Raw genomic sequence first — 26,852 nt, 5'->3', positions numbered from 1 at the left:
GATATACCTACCTTGGAGATATTTTTCTATTAGTATACAGAGAGCTTCCTTATGATTTGTTATAGCTGCAGAGTATTCCACTGCAGCGAAGTCTCGACATTTATTTATGAGCTCTTTATTGAGTTGTTTCCAATCTTTTACTACTGTAAGCAATGCTAGAGTGAATAACACTGCACATATGTCATCTCATATAGTGGAAATATTTCTATAGGATAAATTTCTGAAAGTGGGATATTGAGCTAAAGAGTGTATACATCAGTAATTCAGATACATATTCAATTCCCCTCCATAAAGGTAATCCCAATTTACGCTCCCACTAGCAATATAAGAGTGTCTATTTCCCCATCAAGGCAGTGTGTCGTCAAACTTTTGCATATTTATAATGTGATAGAAGAAAAATGGTTTCTGACTGTCCTTGTAATTTGCATTTCTTTTTTTGCATTTGAAGCTGAGCAAATATTCATGTTTTCCTTTCATTTCATTTTCTGTGAGCGCATCATATTCTTTGCTCATTTTTATACTGGGCTTTTGTGTTTTTTCCTTATAAAATTCTAGGAGCTATTTATATTTTAGGAAGATTTGACCTTTCTCTGCATAGGGGCTGCAAATATTTTCCTTTGTCATCTGTGTTTCCACTAGGTTTTTAACGCTTGCCCATAGACTCTGCCCTTCGCCCCAGCAGAACCTCCCTCTCCAGGCCACCTGGCCCCTCTCACAGCCACATCCCAAAGCCCCTTTAGTTCCTCACTCTTCCAGGTGACATCTGACTCTATACTGAAGACTCCTCTTGTGTGTAAATAACATTTATTCTGTCCTTTATCGACTTTAGGGGTTACACATTCTCAGTAGAACGTAGAAAACACAGAAAAGCACACAGGAGAAAATCAAAACACCTTATATTCCATCCCTTAGGATAACCACTTCCTGTTTATCAGTGCCTATGCATGTTTTTAATTGCGTATATGTTTATTTATTTACAAAATAAATTTCTTACATTTACCCAGTTCCTTTGGGAGTGTATAACCGCACTTTCCTCCCTCTTGGATATCTCCTTGTCCCTATTCTGTCTCCACAAGGAGGTAAGCTCGAGGAGCTGACGTGGGGGGAACTTTTCCCTCCTGCCCATCCCCACAGCAGCCTCACTCTCTCTCCTGGACCCCTGGCCACGTTTCTCCTGCCCCATCCCCCACCCCCTCCAAGCTTAACCACTGCCCTCACTCCTGCCAGAGACGTCAAATTCCTGGTCTCATCGGGTCTTCAGACCCACCTTGGTGGAAACCTCGGATCATCACCCCATCACCCCAAAAGATGCTAGTTTCCCTCCTTCTGCTGGTGAAACCAGCCAAGTGGAACGTCCAAGACTCCCCCAAGCATTGTTTCCGGCCCACGTCTTGTCTCGCGTGCACCAAACATCTCCCGAATTCGCCGTGCTCTGTTTGGTCTCCTGTCTTTACTCATGCTCTTCCTCGCCGTCCCCTTCCTGCAGCAGGTCTCCCCACGACCTGTTCGTCACATTCTGCCCATCCTCTGCCCCAGCGCAGCCCCGCCTTCCCTTCCCTCCTGAATCTCCCCCTGCAGTCCTCCCCCTTTCCTGGCTCTGTGTTCCAGGAGGCCTCCTCTGAGAAGCTGCACGCACACACCCAGGCCACTTGCTGGCCAGGTGCCCCGGACTCCCAAGGTGCCAGTCACTTCCCCTGGCAGACCATTTATCTCTATTGTCATTTCCTGTTTATTCCTACTGACCATACGCTGGGGGCAGGACTGTCATTTTCATTGACGCATTTTGAATGCCCGCACGTATGAACATTAAATAAGTTTGTTGACCAAGGAAAGGAGTGGCTCTCCCAGCTAATGTGACCGCTCCCACATTGAACCTTCAAAGCTCTCCATCCAGGATGCCTCCTGGAGGGCCAACGTGGCCCAGCTGGAATTGGCATCCTCTTAGGTCTGATGTGCAAACTCCTCCATCTCGACTGACAGTCTTCCTATCACCCTTTTCTGATTGTCACTGAGGCCATCTCTGAACCTCAGTTTACTCATCTGTCTAGAGAAGAGAACGCTCGGGAAAACTGTGAGGACCAAAGGAATGACATACTTTGTAAATGGCAATGTGAGGCATGAATACGAGGTGTGGGTACATCATAAAAAAGAGTGCTACCGTTCACTCAGCGTGTTTTCTATACCAGGCACTGTTCTAACATCTAACTATTAATGCCTTTCATGCAAACAAATTAGCTCCCCTTTCACAGAGAAGTATACTGAGGCACAGAGCGGTTAATGACTTATTTGCCTGGGATTCCACACTAGCAGTAGAGCAGCTGGGATTTGAATCCAGACCACATAGCTCCACTTGCCTAACCACCACCCTATATTGTCTGTCTATTAAATAATAGTATCATTTGGTCTGACAGCTGCCCTATTCAATTCATTAATTAATTGGGTTTTGTGACCCAATCATACAACCACGTTCTCCCAGCGTGATTCTAACTCCAATGGTAAATCTGTAGATAGATCTTCGTGTAGATAACCACTTATCTCCCAAGGATGGAGACATGTTCAAAATGTAGCTCTTTAAAAAGCACCATGCCTAGGGGCCTCCCTGGCAGTCCAGTGGTTAAGATTCTGTACTTCCACTGCAAGGGGCATGGGTTAGATCCCTGGTCGGGGAACTCCCACATGTTCCACGGTGCAGCCAAAAAAAAAAGAATCACGCCCATATTTTTTGTTCTTTGACATTTGTATTATCAGATTCAAATAGAATAAATACTCATCAGCTGAATTAAACACAGAGAAGTTTAAAGGCATCTGTTTTGTCATACTTGACATGGACTTACCTTCAGTGGTACTGACAGATATATATCCCCAATCCCACCATTCCAGGCCCTCCAAGCATTCTGAGGATGAGGTTTCCATTCCCTTCCCTTGTTTTCAGAATCTCCTCACCAAGAGAGAGATGGGGATGAAGAAGGGGAGGGAAGAGGCCACCCTGGGTACAGGAGAAGAGAGACAGAGTTTTGGTGGATCCTTCTGTGTCTGTGGCTCAGGGGACAGGCTCTGCTCCCCTGGACTGCCTGGGGGGGCGGGCATAGCAAGGTCACATCCATGTACGTAGTTTCCCTGGCCCTCCTCCTTTGCCCGTCCTGTTCCCCCTCCCCTGATGCCAGCCTCATCCTTGACACAAAGCACTATGGGAGCCAGAGAAAGGAGAGGGGGCAGAAAGAGCCCAGCGCTGGATACCCAAGGAGAGACTGAGGACAGAAAAGAGGATGCCCGCCCCCAGGTGACAGCTAGAAGCAAGAGGCCTGCCTCCTGGCACCATGCCCCCTAACTGCCAGGACGCACAGCCTTTACTTCTGGGGGGCCAGAAACTTGTGGGAGGTTGGGAGGGAAAGAGAGGGCAAAAGATGGAAGAGACTTAGAGAGGTCCAGAGAAAAAGGGTAGAGGTGAAGGGGACCAATGTATGTTCCATTATTAAATGATAGATATGGAGAATAAAAAAAGATGCAGAGGACAGCAATTCTGTAGTGTAACAGAATTCATCCATGTACTCACCACCAAGATTAGACAGTGTTAACATTTTGCCGTATTTCCTTTAGCTTTCTTCATTTTTAAATTTTTGTTTGTTGATTTATTTATTGGCCGCACTGTGCAGCATGCAGGCTCTTAGTTTCCTGACCCGGGCTCGAACCCATGCCCCCTGCAGTGGAAGCGAAGAGTCTCAACCACTGGACCGCCACGGAAGTCCCTAGTTTTCTTCATGTTTTTTTTTTTTAAAGGGATAATACATTAGAGACACTGCTATAATCCCCTCCCCACACCTATCATTTCCTGTCCCTTCTCCCCTAGAGGGAGCTATTCCTCTGGAGTCCTGTCTCTCCCATCTATGTTTTTACTTTTACTACACGGGCATACGTAGGTATGTACCCACAAGAACATATCCTATTGCTCGTGTGTCCTGCATTTTTACATACCTGGTATGATTTGACCCATATTCTTTTGCCACTTGGTTTTACCTTAACATCACATTTTTTTTTTAACATCACATTTTTGAAACATATCCCTGTTGATACATGAGTTAGTGCATTCATTTCATCTGCTGTATAGTACTCCACTTTGATTACGTTTGCATTTCTGTTCTCCTGTAGGTAGACATTGAAGTTGTTTCCAGTTTTTGTTGTTGTTATTACAAAAACCATGAAGGGACATCCTCATACATGTCTCCCCGTGCACATCTGTGAGAATTCCACTAGAGTCACACCTAGAAGTAGAATTGCTGAGTTCCAAAGGAAATGTGTGTTTCCAGCTTTACCAGATATTGCCAAATTGCCCTCTAAAACAGTTGTGTCCAATACTCCATGAATTTCTGCTTCTGAGGGGTGTGAAATGAGAGCTCTTTCTGGATATATTTGAACTTTCCCATGAGCTAATGTGGATAAGTAGCTTTTCACATTTACGGACCACTCATGTTTCCTCTTCAGGAAATGACCTGCCCATATCTTCCGTTCACTTTTCTGTGGGGGGTGTGTGTGTGTCCTTTTCTTACTGATTATAAAAGTACTTTATTTATGATTGATACTGAATCTTTTTCAGTTATGTGGATTGCAAATCTCTTCTCCCAGTCTGTGGGGGACTGTCTTTCACTCTGTGGTGTCTTTTGTTATTTAAAAGTTTTTAATTATTACTGAAGCTGGGTGATTGACACAGGGGGGTTCATTATACTGTTATCTCTATTTTTGTATAATTTTGAAAATTACCCTAACAAAAAGATTTGTAAAAATCTATAGAACAAATAATTCCCTATCATCCCAAATTCCTAAAGATCATGTCCTATATTTCATAGTTCTACTTTCCGCATTCAGGTCTCTAATGCCACTGGAATTTATTTTTGTAGTCGGTGTGCCAGAGTCAAATATTATCTTTCCCTCATAGATGGCCAACTGTCCCAGTTCTATTTCTGATCCTGTATTTCCCTTCTCCTCTGACCAGAAATTTCTCCTCTGACCAGAAATTTCTCCTCTGCACCGTATATCCTTAGGTCTGTTTCTATGCTCTCTATTCTGTTCCTTAGTCACTGCGTCGATTCTTACATTTTGCCAGTTTTAATTCCCATATTACCAGATTGGCCAGAGTAGTACCTCTCAGGCCAAATTGGTATCCCTTCTTTTCCTTCTTCACATCACGCGGCTCTTCTTGGCCCTTTTTCTTCCCATATAAATTTTATGATCAGCTTACCCAATTCCAGAAAGGAAAAACACAACACTGTTGGGTTAGTTGGAATCGTGTCGAATTTCCAGATTCATCTGGGGGAGAACCAACATCTTTTTAACCCAATACCTTCCTGACCATTACCTTGGCATGTCCATGTACGAGGTCTTCTTTTTTGGTCCCTATGTAAGAATTTGTATCTGTTTTCTCCATGAGGGTTTTGCTCAGTCTTTGTTAGATTTGTGCCTGGGGCCTGGGGGGTTTACTGCTCTCCCCCTTCACTGTGCCCACATCAACTACGCCAGGCACGTCTGTCCTCACCCCCTACCCCTGCCCTTTGGTCCACGCCCTCCCCTCCCACTGTCCAGGGGGCAGCTGTCCTGCTCCAACAGCTGACTAGTCCTGTGAGGGCTTGCAAAGTGGACACGGCTCCCACCTCCCACCTCGGGGCCCGTCAGCTGAGTCTGGGGCAAGGCACAGTTGTTTCCGTGGGGGCAATGAGCTCCATTCTGTCCGGGCCCCTCTCTGGGCTTCCCTCTCCCCGGCCAGAGCAGCTGTTCTTGTGGGTAAGGAAGGGCCCCACCTGTCAGCTCTAGTTACTCTTTCAGGCAACATCCAACTCCCTGACCCCTTTTCTTTGTGTCTTATGAGCCTGTCTAGTGTGCGTCTTATGGCCCAATTGCCTGTTCATGGGTCTGTCGTTGCCTGGAACTGGTGGGCAGCGGAATGGTGGTCATGGGAAGGGACCGTCCCTCTCTAACCTCAGAGGACCTGCCGTTCCCACAGTTTTCTCTTAGTTGTCACCATGTTCAGGCCTCAAATCCTAAAATTGCCCCACTCAGGTAGATTAATGACTACAGTTCCAGGGAGAGAGGTGTGGTGATAGGGCTGGCACTCTGCCCTTCCCCACAGACACGTTCTATACCTGGCTGGCCTCCACACCTGCTCCCCGGCACCTGCTCCCCGCAGTGCTGCCTGCCCTGGATGAGGCCTCCCTGGCCTCTTCTCAGAACCTTTGTTTGGGGGTCAGCACTGCCCTCAACCTCCCACAACAGGGAAGGGCTGCAGGCCAGTGCTGATCCCCCAGGGGTGATGACAGGGCACTGGAACATGTCAGAGCCAGAACGCACACCTCCATTGCTTCTTCAGGCGTTACCTGAGCCCCAGCACCCACTCTCAGTAGCTGTTCATGAGTGTCAGGGTGCCTCATAGCAGGTCTTCAAGGAGCAGCCAGTAGGGCTGGGCTCAGACATAGGATGTGCTGGGAGGGACAACCCAAAAATATGGAAGGAAGGCAACTTGTTTTCTGTAAATTTTTTAAAAATCTTTGGGATTTCCCTGGCAGTCCAGTGGTTAAGACCCCACACTTCCAACGCAGGGGGTGTGAGTTTGGGGAACTAAGATCCCACATCTTAGTGTGGCAAAAAAAAAAAAAAAAAATTATGGAAATATAGTTGATTTACATTGTGTTCATTTCTGCTGTACAGCAAAGCGATTCAGTTATACAGTACATATATATATATTCTTTTTCATATTCTTTTCCATTATGGTTTATCACAGGATAGTGAATATAGTCCCCTGTGCTATACAGTAGGACCTTGTTGTTTATCCATCCTATATATAATAGTTTGCATCTGCTAATCCCAAACTCCCAATCAGGAAGGAAACTCTTGTTTATTGAACACTTTCTAGAAGCCAAGCTCTGGACTTGGTAATCTCCCATCTCTTGATCCTGTCAGAGGCAGGTTCTATGATGATTCGCATTCTAGGGAGGAGGCCCGCTGCACAGCACAACTCCAGGGGGGTCACTCCTGCCCCCAGTTGCACAGCGTGCAGTCTGTGCTCCAGCCTCCAGAGTAGCCCGGAGAGGGTCGCAGAGCTGGCACGTGAATCCAGATTGGAGTGACCATCAGAAGCACTCTTCACCTCCCTGCTTGGGTCCAGGCAGAGTGAGTGGCTGTGCGGTACAATGGTTTGAACCCCTGGATGGAGACAGCAGAAAGGGGCGGGAGGAGTGGAAGGCCCAGTGTTCTCAGGTCTCGCGAGAACCTATTAGCTCTATTAACAGCTCTCACCACCGCCTCCTGTTTGCCCATCTGTTTGTCTGTCACGCTGCTGACTGCTGGTGTGTGAGTCCTGTGTCCTCGTCACCAGGTACACACTTGTTGTTGACATGAATGACCCAATTAAATGATGTCTATGTATGGAGGGGGGGTCCCCAGGACACCTCTGTGCGGCCCTGAGGATCTGGGGAGAGGACCATGAAGGAGGACCTCAGGGGTCACTTACTGCTCAGCCCACAGGCCTCAACTTCACAAGTTGGCGCCCAAACACATTTTTTTTTTTTAATTGCCTTTGAGGAACAGGAGGTTTGACCAGTTTCCTCCCTGGCCAGCAGAGTGTTGGAGGCAGGGGTCAGAACCGTGCGTGAAAGATCCATTACACAAGGCTAAGTCAGGAACTAGAAGGAACTGCTGCTCTCTGGTAGCTTTGTTGCCGGAAGGGATGGTTATCTTTCCAGCAAAGGCTGAGGAAATCCTTTTCTGCCTTGGGGCGGGCCGGGGGATGGGATTAATCCCAGGTGAAGGTGGGAAGGAGATGAAGAAGTGAGTTAATCCCAGGGGGGGACGAGGGGTAGAGAATAAACTAAAACCAGATCCAGGCCCTGGACACAGCCGCTGCCCCTCCCCCACCTCCCTTCCCAACTCCCTCTGGGGTTTCCTATTGTTACCAGAGACGACATCCTGTTTCCTTTACCTGCCTTACTGTCCCAGGCCCCTGGCGTCCCCTACTGTCTCAGGGAGCAGGGGTGGGACAGAGGTCTGGCCCCAGACGCAGAGTCCAAGGATCTCACAGCTGGAAGATCTCACAGCAATGGAAACTGACCTGGGAGGTATGGGGTGCAACTTACCCAAGGTCACAGCATTGCAGATCTGGGTCAGCACTTGGGGGGGGCCTCCGCGGTTCTCTCGAGATTACATACTTTGTAGGTTCCCAGGGGGAACCTGACTTCCCCTCCCTTAGGCTCAGTGTGGTGGTCAGTTCCTCCTCTCCAAATGCCTCTCTCCAGCTGACTGTGGCCCACAGGACTCACACACATCCTAGGAATGTGTTTGGATCCACAGAGTTCTGGGGCTCAGTAGCACAGGCTCTAGGACAAGCAGGCCTGGGTTTGGATCCCATCACAGAACCTTTATTTATTTATTTATTCTGACAAGGAATGTTTATTGCCGAGCACTAGGGACAGAGCAGCAGACAAAATAGACATAAGTCCCTACTCTCATGGAGTTTACATTCTAGTGAGGGAGGCAGATAATCAGCAAGGTAAGGAAGGAAGATACACAGCCTGTCAGAAGGATTTGCTGAGGAGATAAATAAAGCAGAGGAGGGGATGGAGAGAAGGCAGCAGGAGATGGGGTGGAGGGAATGTACTGTTAAATAGGATGGATGGGTAACATCTGGGTGAAGACTTAAAGGAGGTGAGAGGTGGAGCCACATGTGGATACCTGGAGAAAGCTTTGTAGGCAGGAGCAATAGTACGTGCAAAGGCCCTGAGGCGGAAACACGTCTGGCACAGTTAAGAGCAGCAGGAGGCCAGCGGGGCAGGCAGGGTGAGAGAGGAAAGGACTAGAAGTTGAATCAGGAAGCCAGGGGGAGGTCAGACACCGAGGGCCTTACAGGTCACAATTAAAGCCTTTGGCTTTAACTCTGAATGAAAAGGGAGCCAAAAGGACAGGATCTGACTCATGTTTTAGAAAGATCATTCTGGTCACTGTGTGGAAAAGGGAAACAGGAACACCAATTAGGAGGCTAATACAATAATTCAGATGAAAGATGACAAATGCTCAGTCGAGGGTAGTCAGGGCAGCACTCGTGAGAAGTGGGGAGATTCTGAATATTTTGAAAGCAGAGCCACCAGGATTTACGAATGTGGGTAGTGAACTGTGATAAGAAGAGAGAGGTCAAGGATAAATTCCAGGATTTGGGCCAGAAGTAACTAGAAAGAGGCAGTTGCCACTTACAGATAAGGGGAAAGCCTGAGGGAGGGGCAGGTCTGAGGGGGAGACTCGGCCATTTATTTGCTGTAATTCTGGGTAAGTTGCTTAACCCCTCTAAACCTCAGTTTCCTTATCTGTACAAAGGTCATAATAATCATTCCCCTGCAGAGTGATGGTGAGAATTGAGTGAGATCATGAACTCACAGGCGTGACGCACATACATACTCAATACACGTTCCACCCACAGCCCAGGGATGACCATCACAGCTCCTCAGGAAGGGACAGGAGGGAAAGGAAGACCAAACCCACACATCTGTACTTTGGCTCCTCTCCCGGCCCAGCTTCCTCCAGGAAGAAGGGGGACAGACCTTTTCGACAAAATTGAAAGTTTTCTTTCTTCAAGGCCTTTGATGGTTTAGGAGATGGTGATGATGCTAATGGGGGATGGTGGTGGGTTGATGATAAACGATCATATTCCCATGTCCTTATTCTTATAAAACCCTTTCATGGCCATTATCTCATGTGAGTCCATCAAGGCAGAAATTATACCCATTTTATGAAGTAGAAGAATGAGGGTGTGGTTAAGACTCTGTGCTTCCAATGCAGGGGGTGCGGGTTTGATCCCTGATCAGGGAACTTGGATCCCACATGCTGGGCGGCCAAAAACAAACAAACAAAAAAAAGAGGTATTTTTAAAAATTTATTTATTTTTTTAAATTTTTATATTATATTGGAGTATAGTTGATAAACAATGTTGTGTTAGTTTCAGGTGTACAGCAAAGTGGTTCATTTATACGTATACATGTACCCACTCTTTTTCAAATTCTTTTCCCATTTAGGTTATTACAGAATATTGAGCAGAGTTCCCTGTGCTATACAGTAGGTCCTTGCTGGTTATCTATTTTATTTTGTTTTATTTTAAAATATTGATTGATTGATTGATTGATTGATGTACTGTGTGGCATGTGGGATCTTTGTTCCCCGACCAGGGATCGAACCCGTGCCCCCTGTATTGGAAACGCAGGGTCTTAACCACTGGACTGCCAGAGAAGTCCCTGGTTATCTATTTTAAATATAGCAGTGTGTACATGTCAGAATGAGGTATTTAAAAACAAAATAAAACAAACCTGGGCCATCTCTCCCTCACTATCTCATGGAACTCCATTTAATCTTTGGGAGAAAACGTGGGTGAAGAGGGTCCTGACGTGGGTATCTCTCTTCCCGTCCCTGAGTGGGAGTGCTGCCCAGCTGTGTCCAGCTATGATATGGACTGTGACCTCACGCCTCTATTCCAGGAGAGGGCCCACAATGCCTGCCCCGATCCATTCTCCATCTCGGCCACTCTGAGCATGCCCGGTGTGTGGGTTGCAACCTTACTGCTTCTGAGGTTTGGGTCAGTGGGTCTCATACATTGTCTCATTCCAGTCACTCCTCCCAATTACTGAGGTAACAGACGAGGGGACTGGAACCCAGAAGAATCAACGTGCCTCAGATCACACCATTAGAAAGTGCAGTGCAGACTCTGAGGTCTGCACCCAGCAGGAGGAATTCCTGCATCACTTCTTCCAGCCCAGCTGCCCCCATCCCTCCACATACCAGGTGCCAGAACACAGCTGTCTCTTCCTTGCTCCCCCAACCCAGGCAAGCTGTCCTGGGTGGGGCTGAGCTGGGTGGGGCCGCCCTGGGTAGTGTCCAGTGAGACTGTAGCCCCTGCAGGCAAATTCAGCTGGACACTGATGCTAAGCGGCAGTCCCTGCTGGTGAGAGCTGGGCTGCTGTGGGCGGTGGGGCACTGGGAGGGTAGGAAGTGTCTGGTTTGGGTGGATCAAGGTCCCTGAAAAGAAAACTTAGAATTGCCCAGGGAAGAACTCCTGTTGGATTGAGGGAGAGGGGTTAGGGAATGTCAGGTGACTGAGAGTGCACAGGAGGAGGGGGTGACTAGAGGAAGGGAGGGTTTAAGGGACAGTAAGAGCCCCTGGAGGCTGGGAATGGAGAGCTGTAGGTCCCAGCCCCGAATTTACTCTTGCCTTCGCTGTTTGTCTCCATCTGGGCTATGGTGAGTGTCCTCCTGACCCAGCCACCCTTCCCAAAGCAAGGGCATCTGGAAAGCAAAAATGACCCGTGAATTGGTATCTGGGGGCAGGAGGGTATAAACTGAAGTGGGGGTTAAATCCTGCCCACCTCATGTCTTTGCCAGGTGAGGAGGGAGCAGGAAAGGCAAGCCTAGAGTCCAGATCGCCTTGGAAGTCACTGGCCATGCCCACTCTGCTGCTCCCGCTGCTGCTGCGGACGCTGCTGGCCCGCCTGCTGCTGCCTGCTGCCCGCCTTGCCCGCCGGCACTTCCTGCCCCTGCTGCGCCGGCTGGTCCACCGCCTGGGCTCTCAGGATATGCGAGAGGCTTTGCTGGGCTGTCTGTTGTTTGTCCTCAGCCAGAGACACCCGCCGGATGCTGGGGAGGCCTCCAGAGTGGCCCGCCTGGAGAGGAGGGACAGGCTAGCCTCCCAAAAATGAGGCCATGAATCCTGGTAGCAGCTGTATCCACTGAAACGCTTTCTTTTGGAGTAAGACAGTCCTGGCCCCATCACTGACTGCAGCCTGCCCAGTGGGCAGAAGACATGGTGGGGGACAGAGCATGAGAGGGGTCCGGCCAGGACATGCCTCCCCACGCCCCCGACTCCCAGCAGAGATGATTGGAAGGATGCTCTGCATTTAGCAGAAAACCCATCATTATCCCTCCCTCCCTGCCCCTGCATTCTTCCCAAGAACTTTTCTTTTCTTTTTTTTTTGGCCACACAGCATGTGGGATCTTAGTTTCGGACCAGGGATCGAATCTGCACCCCCTGCATTGGAAGTGCAGACTCTTAAACCACTGGACCGCCAGGGAAGTCCCATCTTTTTAATTTTTTTTCCAAGAACGTTTCTAATTACCTCTGGCCTGTGAGGGGAGAGGAACTGACTCTCCTCCCTCTGCCACCCCCACCCGCAGGCAAATGGGGACATGAGGTCCAATGAGGGACAATGCTTAACCTAGCTAATCCAGACTGTCTGTCTTTGACTCGTGATTTACCAAGTAGTAAGACCTTGGTTCCCTAGGGAGTCAGTCCTGCCTCCAAAGCCCAGCATACATACAGCAGGTGCTCAATAAATATTTGTTGCTTTGAATGCCTGGGATGTCTTTGACAGTCTTTGTCACACTCCTGCACTGCATGACAGTCGAACCTGTCCAGAGGGTGGGATGGGGAAACAATTCAAGGCTTCCTTTTGCTACCTATTCCATTGTCCCTCTCGGTTTGTACGTCCACTTGCCTAATTTGAGTATATTACACTGTAAACCAGCAGTCTTGGGTCTGCCTGGCCAGCTCAGGGTAAGGAGGTAAACGTCCTCCAGCAAGCGTGGACACTCTTCGCAGCTAGTGGTGTGGGAAGAGGGAGATTTGTTTGCTGAGGGACCCTGTGGGCAGCCGCCCAGAGGAGCAGTGTAGAAATGCATACCCCTGAGGGGTCCTCTGCTCAGGATGGGATCTAAGGGGTAGCGGGTGGGTGGGGTGTGATCTGAGGAATTCACCTATTTCCCCTCCCCAGTGGGAGGCCCCTCGGGGATCAAATAAGAGCTGTCAGAGGTATTTGCATGCCAGCCTCCGGATAATTTGCTTACGGTTCCCATGCAATACTCCTCCCTCCCACCCTCCTCCAGCGAGTCCTGGGCTCTCGGTTCAAAGTGGGAAAGTGAGGAGTACAGGCTCCTTTCAGGACCCTCACCCCGTTAGCATACCCCTCAGAAGGTTGGCCTGGGGGAAGAACCGAGACCAGAGCTGTGGGCCCCCAAGCCGGCCCAGCGGGCTTTTCCGCCAGACCCCCGCCTCCCCACACCCCGGCACCATCTGCTTCCTCCCGGAGTCCTGAAAAGCCAGTGCACGTGCTCGACCTCTTCGGGAAGGTGGCCCGGGGGAGGGGCGGGGTGAAGGGGATTCGAACCCCTGGTCCCCTCCAGGGTCACGGGCGCCTTTATTTATTTCGCCCGCTCCGGGCCTCCCCTCCCGCCGGCCTTCCGGAGCGCTCCTCACTCCCGAGCGGCGCCGGCGGGACCGAGCCAGCCGCGAGGCGCGGGGCTGGCGCCGGCATCGCCCGTTGCAGCCCCTTTGCCGCCCGGCGGTATAGACCGGTCAGACGCGGCGCGGACTGCGGTTTCCGGCCACGACGACGGCCCCAGTCCCGAAGTGAGGAGGCCAAATGGAGGCCTGTGAATTTCCGTCCGCGCTCCCTGACTCTGGATGAGCCCTCCGCAGTCCCTGCAGGTGCGCTGGGAGCAGAGGCGGGGCCGCGGCGAGGGGGCGGGGTCTGCGCTGTGGGGCGGGGGAAATCAACGGAGTCTGCAACTGAGGTTTGTGGCGGAGGAGATCATTTTCCCAGACTTTGGAGGCCGTGGTGAGATGACTACCCTACCCTAACCACATTCAGTTGTCTCCAAGGTCGGAGACTTTCCCAGAGCAGAGGATAGGGGCAGAGGTCTGAGAAATGAAGCTGGAAAACCAAGCCCAGTCTTCCTGAACCCTGATCCCCGTACACACCCACAAGAAAGGTGAGGGACTTGAGGGTGTCCGACCCTGAGAGGGCCGGATTCTGGCTTTAGTTTAGTTGATGTTTTGTTCATCATGGATTTTTTTCTCTTTTTTTTTTTGTATTAACTTTGATTTAAAAAAATATTGCCTTTAAACGTTATTTATCTGGATTCTGGAATACTTGGGCGCCCCCTTAAATATTGCAACTCAGGCAAGTTGCCTCTCTGGCCTCTCCCTAGTCCCAGCCTGCCAGAGGGCCACAGAGATAGAGTCGCAAACAGGACTAAGAACATAACAGTCACGAGACGAGTTGGTGACAAACTGCGGAGCCAAGCAAATCCACTTCCAGCAAACACAGATGGAGGCAGGGCTGGGGAAGGATAGGACTGGTTGTGTGAGGTGATGAGGAAGGCTTGGGGCCTGGAAGGGGGAGGAGGGAATCAGGGCAAGCCACAGGCTCAAATAGGTGGGGGATCCAGTGGGGGTGGGGTGCAGCTGGATCAGCCCTTCACACCCTACCCCTGTACCCGGGACCTGAGGGAGCCAAAAGATTGGGCAGAGGGTGACAAGGACTGGCTGGGCCTGGAGGGCACAGGCCACTGTGAGTCGGGGCTGTCCAGCAGAGGGCCCTGGCACCCAGCAACCATCTCTGCGTAGGGAGGTGGCTCTGGCGGGGTGTGGGTGCTGGCTGGGGGCCCAGGCAGGGAGAGTGCCAGACAGGCTTCTGTCCAGCAATAACAGCCCTGGCTGTTGCCATCTAGCGAGCAGGCTGAGCTTCAGCGGGGGTGGGGAGGGAAACCAGCCTTCCGCTGTCTGGCCTGTGACCCTCACCACTTCCCTCCAGTTTCTTTCCACTTCCAGCCCCCTTTGCACACAGCTGCAGCCAATGGCCACCAGCCTGGGGGATCCATTTGACCACGAAGGCCTGCCACCTCCACAAACTTAGAGACGGGAAGTGAGGATGGGGAGAGAGACAGGGGCCGAGCAAAAGGGGAGAAGAGGGCCAGGAGAGGAAGAGAGAGGCTGGACAAACACAGGGTAGGAATGGGGGGAGGGAGACCCAGACATGAAGCTGCCCTCAAGGCATGGGGCAGTGCCTAGAAAAATACCACTCATACCCCTCTTCCTGCCCTCTGTTTGGTTAAGACCAGGAGATGTTGGTATGTCATGTCTCTGTGGGTCCCTGAGCCAGTAGGCTGGGAACAGCCCTTCTGAGTATCTTGGGGTGCATCCACGGATCAATCCTAAGTAGAAAAACTACCCTTCCCGTCAGAGCCCAGTCTGTTCTCTGCAGAGAAGGCGTGACTCTGCCTTATCCCTACGATGTTAGTACTGCTAATTGTTAATTAGTGCCTATGGCTTCTCCAGGGTACAGGCCTCTTGGGTAACTGGGGCAAGGGTGTGGGGGGTGAATTGGATTTTCTGTCCTCAGCATCTCTCTAGCCTTTGGATTGTTCTCCTATAGTGAGGGCTGCTGTAGGGGCAGTGATCCCCCCATCCCCTAGATTTACTGACCAACGAAAAAGGAGAGAATCCTTCCCCCTCCCTTGGAGGTACAAGAAGGACTGATCATTCCTCAGCATGCCCACCCCCTTCCTCCTCAGCCAGGGAGGACATGGGGCTCCGCAAGGCTTCCACCTCTGAGTATCAGGACCATAGGATTCACTCAGGCTATAAAGCTGTTACGGGCTTTTTCTCTTCCCGTTGCCAGCTGTGCCTCAGCTTTTCCAATGTTCTGGATTTAGAAAGGGTGAATCATGAGAGGGCTACAGGGCTGTGGCTCCCCCCACCACGCCACACACATCGCTAAGTCAAAGTTGTCGGTGAGCGGATCTGTGTGGGAAAACCCAGGTCACACATCATGCTGATTCCGTCGGAGGGATCCCCGGCGTGGGGTCTGGGGAGAGGAAAGGAAAGTCTGACTCGAAGAAAGTGGCACTGAAAAGGGAAGGGGGCGCTGGAAAGGAAAACGGTGCAGTGTGAAAGAGATGGTGTGGGAGGGGGCTTGGGGAGCCATAACAGAACGTCTGAGATGGTGTAGGGGCGACGCGGGGGCCGACCGGATCTGTCTGAGCGGGTTTGTCGCTGGGAGAGTCTCGAGACAGCTGTGTAGGAGTTTGTGTAACCCCAGCGCGGAGACCGGGGGTACCCAGTGTGCTGCTATACCCTCCAGCCCCACGTGCTCCGTGATGGGGCAGGGTTTGGCGTGGCAGCGCCCCCCAGAGGTCCTATCTACAGAAATAGTGCAAGGTGTAGGCCAGGCGGCGGAGGGTCTCGGGTCGGGGGTCCCTCTGAGCCGGCAGCCGGCGTGCGGGGGGCGGGGGCGGGGGCTGGGCCTCGGCGGACGCCGGAGAGCGGGCGCGGGCCGGGGCGGGGCGAACGGAGGGCGGGTTTGAATGTGCTTTGGCGGGCGCGGGAACTGGCAGGGAAAGCGCGCAAACCCCACGCGGGAGGACTCCTTCCCAGCAGGTGCTACCCGGGGACTGGGGGCCGGGGAACCGGGGGCCGGGGGTCGCCGGGGTGGAAGGCGCCGCTTGCCGCCTGCCACGAGAGCAGGGAGGCCGGGCCTGGCAGCTGAGCGGCCGGGGGAGGGGACGCGGGGTGGGCCCCACCTGAGCCCCACCGCGCCCCCGCGCTGAGCGTGCGGAGCCGCGCAGCACGTGGCGCGCCGAGGCACGGGCGCAGGGGCACCTTGCGGGGACCCGGACCCGAGCGGGCGTGGACGACTTGGCTCCCGGGCCTGAAACCGGTTGTCGCGGAGCTGACCTCTGCAAGGGGCGGGCGAGTTGAAGGTTAATCTCGATCAATTCTTGTCGTTGGTACTGGGGAGGGGCCGCGCCGTTAACTGCGTTGGGTGCAGGGAATGGGAGTGGAGGAGCTGTCTCTTTAACCACCGCCTTCTATTGGCCGAACTCGTGTACCTGGCCTCCCTTCCTGGGCGCGTCCTCATTTATTCCCGGAGAGAGGACCCTTGCTTCACTCAGAGAAAGAACAAAGACATACCCCAGATTTTCTTCCCAGGGGAGAGCTGTGGTGGAGGAGGGCTGGTCCCACCCCTGCCCCTCACCCCTCTTGGGGCCGTCCCTTTGCCCATTCCTCTCAATCACCTCCAGACCTTCCTGCCTTGTCCTCCTGCCAGTGTAAGCTCTCCTGGCCAGGATGTGTGTGTAATGGGGTGGGGGAGTGCCTTACAGCTGACACTTAGTTCAGGCTGGAGGTGACCTCGACCCCTACCTTATTTTTAATCCCTTACTTGGAGTAGAGTTACCCTGTCTCCCAGTATAAGAGGCTGGCTGGGAAACAGCCTTTATACCTTCCTCCCCACCCAGGAAGGAGCCTAGGGTAAGCTGCACATTGAGTTTGAATTCCAGCTCACCCATTCACTAGCTCTGTTACCTTTGGCAAATGACTCAACCTCTGTGAACTTCAGCTGTCTTCGTCTGTTCTCGTGGAGACAGTCTTGTACTAGCTTGTGGTGGTTGCAAGGGCAGCCGAGGGCAGGAGAAGGTATCTGCAGGTGGTGGCCCCATGTGGGATCCAAGGAGGTGGTGAATTTGATGCCACCACACGGGTGTCTCTGGAAGCTGGGGTCATGAGAGGTGTTTGGGGCCTGGGGTTGGGGAGGTGCTCAGTTTGGTGGCTGCTGTCAAGGCCTCATCTCGGCAGGCCAAGGCATGGCTGAGGAGCACCAGATGCTCTGAGCTGGTCTCAAATCCCCAATTGCTGCCGGGCAAAGGCAGACAAAAACAAAATACCTGGGCTGGTGGGCTGAACGTCAGGATGTGGGCAGGGGCAGCGGGCTGCCCCTGGAGTTGAATTGTGCCCAGGACTGGGGTGAGGACAGTTGAGAACAGAGAGCAGGGGTGTAGCAGAAAGAAATACTCCTCTGAGCCTAGAGAGATTTTACTGAGGAAGGGGAGATACTCTATTCTCCGCACCCCCCCCCCCCATCTCCCGCCTGCGCGTTGAAGCTGCACGTGCTCTTTACTGCCAGGAATCTTGCCTGTGGAGGGTGAGGATGGAGCACAGGTTAGGGTGAGGTGAGAAGCTGGGGATTCCCCTCACTTCCTCTGCCCACACCCCAGTGTAGAGCCCTCTCGTCCCCATCCTTCTGGAAAATGTATAAACTGTCATTCACCACTGTCCCAAGTGCCTAGAACAGTGCCTGGCTGGCATGCAGAGGTCTTCGGTAAATATTTGTGAAAAGGAAGAGCGCCTCCATCTGGAGCTATGTGGGTCTGCCCCTCCCCTCCTTGTCCTATGGCCCAGATGTGGGCTGTGGGGCTGAGGAAGGCCTTGGAGAGGCTGGAGTTTACCCAGGGAGGGGTTGAGAGGAATTATTGGAGGGGGGGGTAGAAAGGCCCATCGCGGTCCTTTCTTGGGGTCCCCAGGGCTGTGGTCTCAGGCTGGGGCCTGGAGCACTGGCTGCACCTGTGAGTTGACCCACCCCCTCAGCTCCCTGCCGAGACTGCTGGCTGTCTTATCTCCCAAGCTACAGGGCTGGGTTTTATCTCCCTGGTTGTGTTTGTGGGGAGGCTTCTCAGAATGGGGCTGCTCCCTCCCACAGTGAGGCCTGGGGGGTTCTCTCCTGATATGCCCTGTGCCGCCACGTTCATTCTAGACCCTTACTCTGGAGGAGCCCATGGACAAGGCCTGCTGCCTGAGCCTGAGCTAGGACCACCTCCCACAGACCGCCCGGGCCCCCTCTGCCCCCACCCTTCTGCTGGCAAGTCTGGGCAAGTCTGAGTGCTGGTCCTGGTGGGCAAGGAAGCCAGTCCTCGCCCAGAACGGTAGAGCTGGCTCCAGAGCTAGGCCCACACGTTGGGGACACACCAGCACACGCCTGCCTGGCTTTCTATGCCATCCGAGGGAAAGCTGTTTCCTCTGCTGGTGCCAGGGAGCCTCTCCCTGCCTGAGCAGGGAAGGGATACTGAGGGAGGAGGCTGGATGCCTGGGGACTAGGCAGCCTCTGCTCCCATCCCTCCAGTCTTCCCTCCAACTTTGTTCTCAGAAAGGGGAAGAGGACATGGGAGTGAGTCAGAGAGGAATCCGGGGGGGATGGGATGACCCTGTGGCCAGGACTGGGGGTCAGGGGAGAGGCTGGGTCCCCACACACATCCTGAAGTATGTTCCTGGAAGACTGGCCAGGAACCAGGGAGCCTCTGGGCAGTGGCTGGAAAGGATGGTTAGGGTGCCACCAGCAGAGAGGCTGGAGTCTGGGGTGCCCCCAGGAGGGGACAGGCTCTCCAAATCCCACCCTAACCATGAGCCCAGGGGCTCCCTGGGAGTGCAGAGAGGTCAGACTTGCAGAGAGAGCTGGGGAGGGAGGCCTCGCTGGTTTGGCCTCGGTCGTCACCCCTGAGGCTGCTGCTTCTGCGGATCTGTTTGTTTTGTGTCCTCCCTCTTCCCTCCCCCTATCCTCTCGCTCTTATCTCCTTTCTGTTTCCCTCCTTCTGTCCCCACTTCATTGTCATCACTGTCCCTGACCCCTCCCGCTGTCTCCCCTGCGTTTAGCTGTTCTTCTCTCCCTCTCAACCATACCTCCTCCTCCTTCCCTCCTGCGCTCCACCCTCCTGTTTCCCTGCTTACAAACTGCTTCAACTGCTGGATAAAAATAGCGGTGGCAGCGGCCAGGCCAGGCCGGGAGCCAGGTAGAGCCTGAGCAGGCAGGGGGGCCCAGCGGGCCAGGCCCAAGGGGTCAGAGGGAGCAGTCCTGAGAGGCAGGGCCGGGAGTGGGGCTTTCCGGACTCTTCAGCCTGCCCGTTCTGTCTGCCCTGCCCTCCTCACCCCCCAACCAAGAGTCTGAAGAGGCCTGTGGGGAAGCAGGGCCGAGACAGGACCTCATACTGCTTCTGCCCCCAGCAAGCACCGAGGGAGGAGGCTATCAGCCAGGCATAACCAAGAACACCGTCACCATGACAACCAGTCACCAGCCTCAGGACAGGTACTGGGGGACCTGGGCTGTGAATCCAGGGGAGTGGAAAGGGGTCTCCAGGAGGCTGGATGCCATATGCCTTGGAATTTGGGGTTGCCACCACTGGCGGGCCTTCCGGCTATGAGGTAGCTATGAGTCGGGTCTGCATCAGGGGTGGGGGCCCTTCGTGCTGTGGCTGGGTGCTGATGGGTGCTGATGGGGGCAGCAGCCCCTCCCTGGCCTGTCAGAGTTTCCAGTGCTCAGCAGCTTCCAGCTCCTGCCAGCACCGTGGGGAGACATCTGGCAGCACCCCTCGTTTCTGAGCTGGCCTCTGCCTCACCCTGATCCTCACTCTGACCTCCCTTTCACTTCCCCACCTCCGGAGCCGAGGAGTTCCCTCCGGTTAGACCTGCATCCATGATCACGCATGTGTGTTTTGGGGGAAGAGGTTGTAGCTGGATGCAAGTTCTCCCAGGAGTCTAGGCCCCCAAAAAGTTGATGAAGCCGTGCCTGGGGTCCAAAACAGCCTTCCACCCGGGCCCCCCAATCCTATCACCGCTCCCCTGCCCATCCTGTCCCCCTGTGCCAAAGGCCATGGAACTAGGCCACTTCTAGCTGTGGGACCTTGGGCACTTAGCTTTATGTCTCTGAAACCATCTCCCACCTGTAAAAGAGACGTGAGGTTTACTTGGGTGGGAGGGAATTTAAGGACACATAGTAAGTACAGGCCCCAAGCTGTTTGGTTGATTCCCTCCGCAGTGTCTTTTGTTCCCAGGCTGCCTGCCGCCCTATCCCAGCACCCCCATCTGGTGGCAGCTCTCTGAACCCCTTCCCCTTCTCCACTGGCCTTGTGGCACTCACCCAGCCCCACTCTGGCCCTCTGTCCTCTGGGACCTTGGCTGGGAATGCTCCCTTCCTTTGGGCCTCTCGATCAAGGCCTCACCTCTCTTCCTCAAGGTGGGGAATATATGAGGGAGTTGGGGGGGCTGAACTTGTCAGGGCTCAGACCTGCCCACTTGGAGTGCCTACCCAGGCCTCCAGCTGGTGCGGCCAGGCCCTGCGCTCTGGCTAGACCCGTCTGCTCGTTGCCTTGGGCTTGTCCCTGCCAGCTCTGTGAAGAAAGCGGGTGTGGGCTCTGGGGAAAGTATGGCAGACACAGGTGGAGACCACAGTGGGAGCGCCCAGGGCCGTCTGGGGAAAGCTGTCCCCGTCGCAAACAGGCCCTGAGGGGTGGGGCTTGGGGCAGTGACCTGGCCTAGGCTGGGTGGTGCTTATTTACCCTCGGGGGCCCAGATGATGTCCAGTGGCCTGGTCCCTCCTGGCCTCTCCTACGTGGTGCAAACTACAAAGCTGGTCCTGTCTAGGCCAGGAAAAAACAGCTCCCTCACTTCCCAGATGTCCCAAGGCTCCCTGCCTGCCTGCCCTCCTAGATCCAGAATGGTCTGGGAGTTTCCTGACCTCAGAATCCTCTTTGGAGAGCCACGCAGCCCTGCCCTGACAGTGTAATCACTTCCAGCCTGCCTGGCGGGGGTGGAAGAATTGTGTTTGCTTTCTCACTCACCCTCCCACCCCTAGCCTTTAGCAGGATTTCCAAAACCACCTCCGGATGTGTGGGTCACACTGGTTCCCAAGCCTGCAGCGTCCCCTGAGTCTTTGGGGCTGAGAATGGTCCTTTGGGCCATGCCCTTCGGTCCTATGTCCCTGGTCCCCTTCCCTCTCGGGACTCATCTGTGCCCTCTCCCCCATCCCAGGCCACCTCTCGCTCCACATACATACACAAATAGGAGGACGCATGCCCTGTGCCCTGGGACAGCTGGAGAGATGGAAGGGGAGGGGGCTGCCCCAGGTTTGATTTGGGAAGGAGGGTGGGATGGTGAGTCACCTGGCCTCACTTTCCTCTCCCATCCCCAGGTACAAAGCCGTCTGGCTTATCTTCTTCATGCTGGGTCTGGGGACGCTGCTGCCCTGGAATTTTTTCATGACAGCCACTGCGGTGAGATGTGGGGGATGGGCTCCCAGGGGCATGTCCACTGGGCACGTAGGGCCTGGATCTGTGCTGTGGGCACGGGGAGAGAGGTTCTAACACTCCTCTATGCAACCCTCACAGTATTTCACAAACCGCCTGGACATGTCCCAGAACGCGTCCTTGGTCCCTGCTGAACCGAGCGAGGACGTCCAGGCTTCGGCCGGCCCCTCAGCACCCTTGCCAGAGCGCAGCTATCTCAGCGCCATCTTCAACAACGTCATGACCTTATGTGCCATGCTGCCCCTACTGCTGTTCACCTGCCTCAACTCCTTCCTGCATCAGAGGTGAGTGCCCGGGCCCCCACCCTGACCGCTCGCTGCCTCGTGCCCTCCCTGGGCTGAGCCCCTGGCTTTACCACCCGTCTCTGCCGTCGTGGCCTCTCTGGCAGGATCCCCCAGGCTGTGCGGATCCTGGGCAGCCTGGTGGCCATCCTGTTGGTGTTCCTGATCACTGCCATCCTGGTGAAGGTGCCCATGGATGCTCTGCCCTTCTTTGTCGTCACCATGATGAAGATCATGCTCATTAATTGTAAGCCGGGCTGGGTGGGGACCTGGGGCAGAGATCTTCCCACATACCTGCCCTTTCTTTCACACCCACAGTTGGCCAGAGAGACATCTCTTCCTCCCTCTGGGTGGTCAGGATTCAGAAGCCTGAGCGGGCATGGACCAGGTGTGGGAGAGGAGGCCCTGGGAGTGGGGAGAGAAGGGCCGCTCAGCGTCAAGACTTACTGGGAGTAAAGCAGGAATTGCAGGGGCCCCGGCCACCCACCCGGCTCCTCCCTCCCCTGCTGATGCCCACCCTGTTCCCCAGCGTTCGGTGCCATCCTGCAGGGCAGCCTGTTTGGCCTGGCCGGCCTCCTGCCCGCCAGCTACACAGCCCCCATCATGAGTGGTCAGGGCCTGGCAGGCTTCTTTGCCTCTGTGGCCATGATCTGCGCCATCGCCAGTAAGTCTTGCCATCTGTCTGCCTGTCGCCCTGGCTGTTGTGGGGAGAAGGGAGGGGGCCTGTCTCTGATCGCTGGCACCCTCCACCCCAGGTGGCTCGGAGCTGTCGGAAAGTGCCTTTGGCTATTTTATCACAGCCTGTGGGGTTATCATTCTGACGATCGCCTGTTATCTGGGCCTGCCGAGGCTGGTGAGCTCTTGGAGAACACTGGGTTTGGGGTCTAGGGCGGGTCCAGGACTCCAGATCAAGGGTGTTATGGGTGTGAAACCTGGGGGAGGTGGAGATTCTGGAGATTCCGCTTCTGAATCCACCTTCCTGGTCTCCCTCACTTGATAGGAATTCTACCGCTATTACCAGCAACTCAAGCTCGAAGGGCCCGGGGAGCAGGAGACCAAGCTGGACCTCATTAGCAAAGGTCTGAAGCGACTGAGGAAGCTGGGGTGGAGGACAGTCTGCCCAGCAGGGAGGCAGCATGAGCTGAGGGCAAGAATGAGCGTGCTGCAGTGATGCCAGAGGCGAGAGGGATCAGGGATGGGGTGAGGGGTCACAGTAGTAAATAGGGGCTGGGATAGAGAAGCTGGGGGGAGATCCTGGGTGGCCTTGAACGCCTGAGGACATTGGGAAGCAATTTCAGATTCTCGGACAGGGCGTAACCTGACCTGAGGCTCCTGGGAGAGGTCAGGGGACTTGCACAGTGGGAGTTCGAAGGCCGTCTGGGCTAAGTGTCAGGGCGCGGCTGTGCACTGGTTAAGGGAATGTCCACCCTCAGCTGACCCCAGCCCTTTCGGGGATTGTGTCATCTGTTGCTCTCTCCTTCCCACAACTTGAAGATCCTTCCACCACCTGTCACCCCCCAGGAGACAAGTCAAAAGCAGGCCAAGAGGAGGCCGGAGTTTCAGCCCCCAACTCTCAGCCCGCCGACGGAAGCCACTCTGTCTGCGCCATCCTCAAAAACGTATGTGGGGCTTGGGCATCCTGCCTTCTACCCCTCACCCTCTTTCTCTCCTTTTGTTCCTTTCCCCACCCCACCCTCCCCCTTCCCGGCACTGCCCATCCTCTCCCTTTCTTTTTTTTTTTTTAATTTATTAATTATTTATTTATTTTGGCTGCTCCAGGTCTTAGTTGCGGCACATGGGATCTTTGTTGCATCATGCAGGCTTCTTAGTTGCATCATGCATGCGGGATCTAGTTCCCCGACCAGGGATGGAACCCGGGCCCCCTGCATTGGGAGCACGGAGTCTTACACACTGGACCACCTGGGAAGACCCCATCCCCTCCCTTTCTGACTGGAGACTGGCCACTTTCCTGGATTCTCGTGTGTGTGTGTGTGTGTCTGTGTGTGTGTGTCTGTGTGTCTGTGTGTGTGTTGGGGAATCTTGGTTCTTTCATGACGCACAACCGCCATGAAGACACAGACCTGAGTCCCTTTCCTCCAGATCTTAGTCCCGGCTCTCTCCGTCTGCTTCGTCTTCACCATCACTATTGGGATGTTTCCTGCCGTGGCTGCCGAGGTCAAGTCCAGCATTGCGGGCACCAGCGCCTGGAGTGAGGACCCTATGGGTTCCCAGGATGGGGAAGGACAGGGGCTCCAGCAGGGCTAGGACTCCAGGGAAGGGGAGCTTGGACTGCTGTCTCCCCAGCCAGGCTCTCCTGGTCCATTTGCCCTTCCCTGGGCTGGAAGCATCTTCTCCATTTTATAGCTGGGAAAACTGAGTCCCAGTGAGGGTCAGGGTTGTAGAGTCTGCCTCTCTTGGACCTGCTAACGGTTCCCTAATCTACTCTTTCTCTTCCAGGAGACTACTTCATTCCTGTGTCCTGTTTCCTGACTTTCAATATCTTTGACTGGCTGGGCCGGAGCCTCACAGCCTTCACCATGTGGGTAAGTGAAGGAAGGGGGCACCAAGACCCTGTGAGAGGGGAGAGTCCAGCTTGAGACCCAGAGAGGGAACCAAGAAAGTATGGTGGAAAGGCGACCATGCTTTTTTAAAAACCAAGACACAATCTACGTACAGTAAGGCGTACAAGTTGTAGGTGTACAGTTTAATGACTGTATATACACACACAAGCAAACATACACACCCCCCTGATAAGCACCACCCAGGTCAAGATATAGAACATGGCCAGCACTCTAGAAGGCTCTTTCATGCCCCCTCCCAGGCAGTACCCCTGAAGGGTAACTAGGCTTTGAGATTTCAGTTCAGATCCTGAGGGACCCCAAATGGAGCCCTGGGGGCCTTGGTTGGGGGCCTGGGTGTGCCCTGGGGGCTGGCGCAGCCTGACTGAGACACTGCCTGGTCTCCGCAGCCTGGGAAGGACAGCCGCTGGCTGCCGATCCTGGTGCTGGCCCGGCTGGCCTTCGTGCCTCTGCTGCTGCTGTGTAACGTCCATCCCCGCCACAACCTGGCCGTGGTCTTTGAGCACGATGCCTGGTTCATCTTCTTCATGGCTGCCTTCGCCTTCTCCAACGGCTATCTCGCCAGTCTCTGCATGTGCTTTGGGCCCAAGTGAGTGGGGAGTGTGGTGGTCTCAGGAGGGGGCTAGTGCTCCAGTGGGGGACACTCAGTAGAGGGAGAGAGGGCAAAAGAAGATTCCTGATCCTGGAGCTCAGGGTTTCCAGGCTGAGAGGAGCCCGCTGGCCCTAGGGTCCCAGGCAGTGGTGGGTAGGAGAGGGGTCGGGTGAGGGAGGGGCTCCCAGGGAAAGGTAGAGACAGCCCCAGTACACATCCCCCCAAGAGGGGAAGTACGACAGGTGGGTAAGCAGAATTAGATGCTCTGGGTGGAGCTGGGGTAGGGGCCATCCTAAGGTAGGCTCGCCCTCCCTCCTTTAGGAAAGTGAAGCCAGCCGAGGCAGAGACGGCCGGAGCCATCATGGCCTTCTTTTTGTCTCTGGGCCTGGCGCTGGGGGCTGTCTTCTCCTTCCTGTTCCGGGCAATCGTGTGACCGAGGATGGACGGAAGGATGGCACCGGCTGCCTGCTCCTGCCCTCCTTCTCCTTCAGGGATGGGCAGGGGTCCTCTGGAGGTTTTCTTTCCTAGCCGACTTCTGCTGTCTCACGGCCTGTGCTGGGCCCAGCATCCAGGCCTGGAGGAGAGAGCCTCTGAGGATGGACGGTGGGGACACTGTGGGCCTGAGAGTCAGAGTTGAGGGAGGGGACACGGCCTCTGTGTCTGCTCATGTGCTCCCCCCACCCGCCCCCGCATTTGGCTCTGATCAATCCCTGCCTGGCAGAGCGGCAGAGGCTCCTAGTCTCAGTGTGTGTCATGTGTCTACCTGTTTGCCTGTACCAGGGGTGGCTAGGGGTCAGGACTGCTTGTTCTGAAGTCTTATCTGATACTTCTGCCCCCTTCTCCCCATGTGCCTCTTCCCTCCACCTCCCCATGTTCTTGCCCATCATGAACCGTGTACAGTCGCCATTTTACTGACTTTTTTTTTTACACTCAAACCAGGTGCCTTCAAAGGCTCTCTGATTAAATAAACTCTTTTTTTTTTTTTTTTCCCCCTCTCCATGGCTCCCTGTGTGCTCCAGCCATGGCTTCATGCCCTGGAGAGTCTGGGGGGATGAGCCTGACCCAGATGGGCCTTGGCCAGCACTGGGCCGGGGTCCAAGACAGGGGGGTGAGGGTGGGTGTTGGTCCTCTTAGTTTCAGAGTGACTACAGTACCTCCTGCTGGGGCCGCAGAGGAGGGACAGGCCTGGAGCCAGGACACCCAGACTGTTGGCCGAGACAGAGGAAGGCCATTTTCCTTTGCCGGTTCATCCCTTGTTTCATAGGCCTGGGGGTGGAGACAGTGCCCCATCTTCCTTTTGTCTTCAGTGTCACCCCCTCTACTCTGTCCTCACCCCGCAGCCCGGGGACTGAGTTCTCTACAAATGACCAGCTCTACCACCCTGTCCCCCCAAGCTCCTGGCTGCGCTCCCACCTTCCCAGCAGGAAGAGGCTGCAGCCCAAAGGTTCTGCCCTGCCTGGCACTCGGCCCTGACACCGAAGTCAAGGCAGACTTCTTGGCGAACAAGGGGCCTGTGTGTCCTCAGGGAAGCTGGGCCCCCTTTCTCTTCCCAAACTTTGGCCAAGGGAGGTGTGCGGTGGCTTGGGACCATGAGAGGCATCGGTGGAGGGGGCCATACTGCTGGGTCCCCCTTCTCAAAAAGGACTCTTGCAGATAGGAAATGAAACCGGAGCTCTGGCCTCTGGGCTGCCACCGCCC

The 26,852-nt window shown here is 54.2% G+C and overlaps 2 protein-coding genes across 5 annotated transcripts; both read left to right on the top strand.

The window, feature by feature from the left end:
* The first annotated feature begins 11,387 nt into the window (after window positions 1–11,387).
* Window positions 11,388–11,714, top strand: MYMX (myomixer, myoblast fusion factor). The gene has a single exon (XM_060021265.1). The coding sequence runs from the start codon at window positions 11,388–11,390 to the stop codon at window positions 11,712–11,714; it is 327 nt and encodes a 108-aa protein (XP_059877248.1).
* A 1,883-nt stretch (window positions 11,715–13,597) lies between these two features.
* SLC29A1 (solute carrier family 29 member 1 (Augustine blood group)) lies at window positions 13,598–26,164 on the top strand. Of its 4 annotated transcripts, none has more exons than XM_060021737.1 (13): window positions 13,598–13,628; window positions 19,625–19,706; window positions 21,588–21,669; window positions 21,784–21,986; window positions 22,091–22,230; window positions 22,513–22,647; window positions 22,739–22,836; window positions 22,984–23,062; window positions 23,505–23,602; window positions 24,084–24,192; window positions 24,441–24,526; window positions 24,952–25,151; window positions 25,476–26,164. In XM_060021737.1, exons 2-13 carry the CDS (start codon window positions 19,678–19,680, stop codon window positions 25,585–25,587), a joined length of 1,371 nt encoding a protein of 456 aa, XP_059877720.1. In that variant the 5' UTR covers window positions 13,598–13,628; window positions 19,625–19,677; the 3' UTR covers window positions 25,588–26,164. The 4 variants fall into 4 exon arrangements, with proteins under 4 accessions (XP_059877720.1, XP_059877719.1, XP_059877722.1 ...); XM_060021736.1 differs by lacking the exon at window positions 13,598–13,628 and adding an exon at window positions 16,148–16,231; XM_060021739.1 differs by lacking the exon at window positions 13,598–13,628 and adding an exon at window positions 16,368–16,554.
* Window positions 26,165–26,852: the final 688 nt, after the last annotated feature.

Source organism: Delphinus delphis, chromosome 10, assembly GCF_949987515.2.
Source record: "Delphinus delphis chromosome 10, mDelDel1.2, whole genome shotgun sequence".
Taxonomy (NCBI): domain Eukaryota; kingdom Metazoa; phylum Chordata; class Mammalia; order Artiodactyla; family Delphinidae; genus Delphinus; species Delphinus delphis.
Note: the sequence above shows the minus strand (reverse complement) of the source record. Positions and strands in the feature narration are given on the sequence as shown.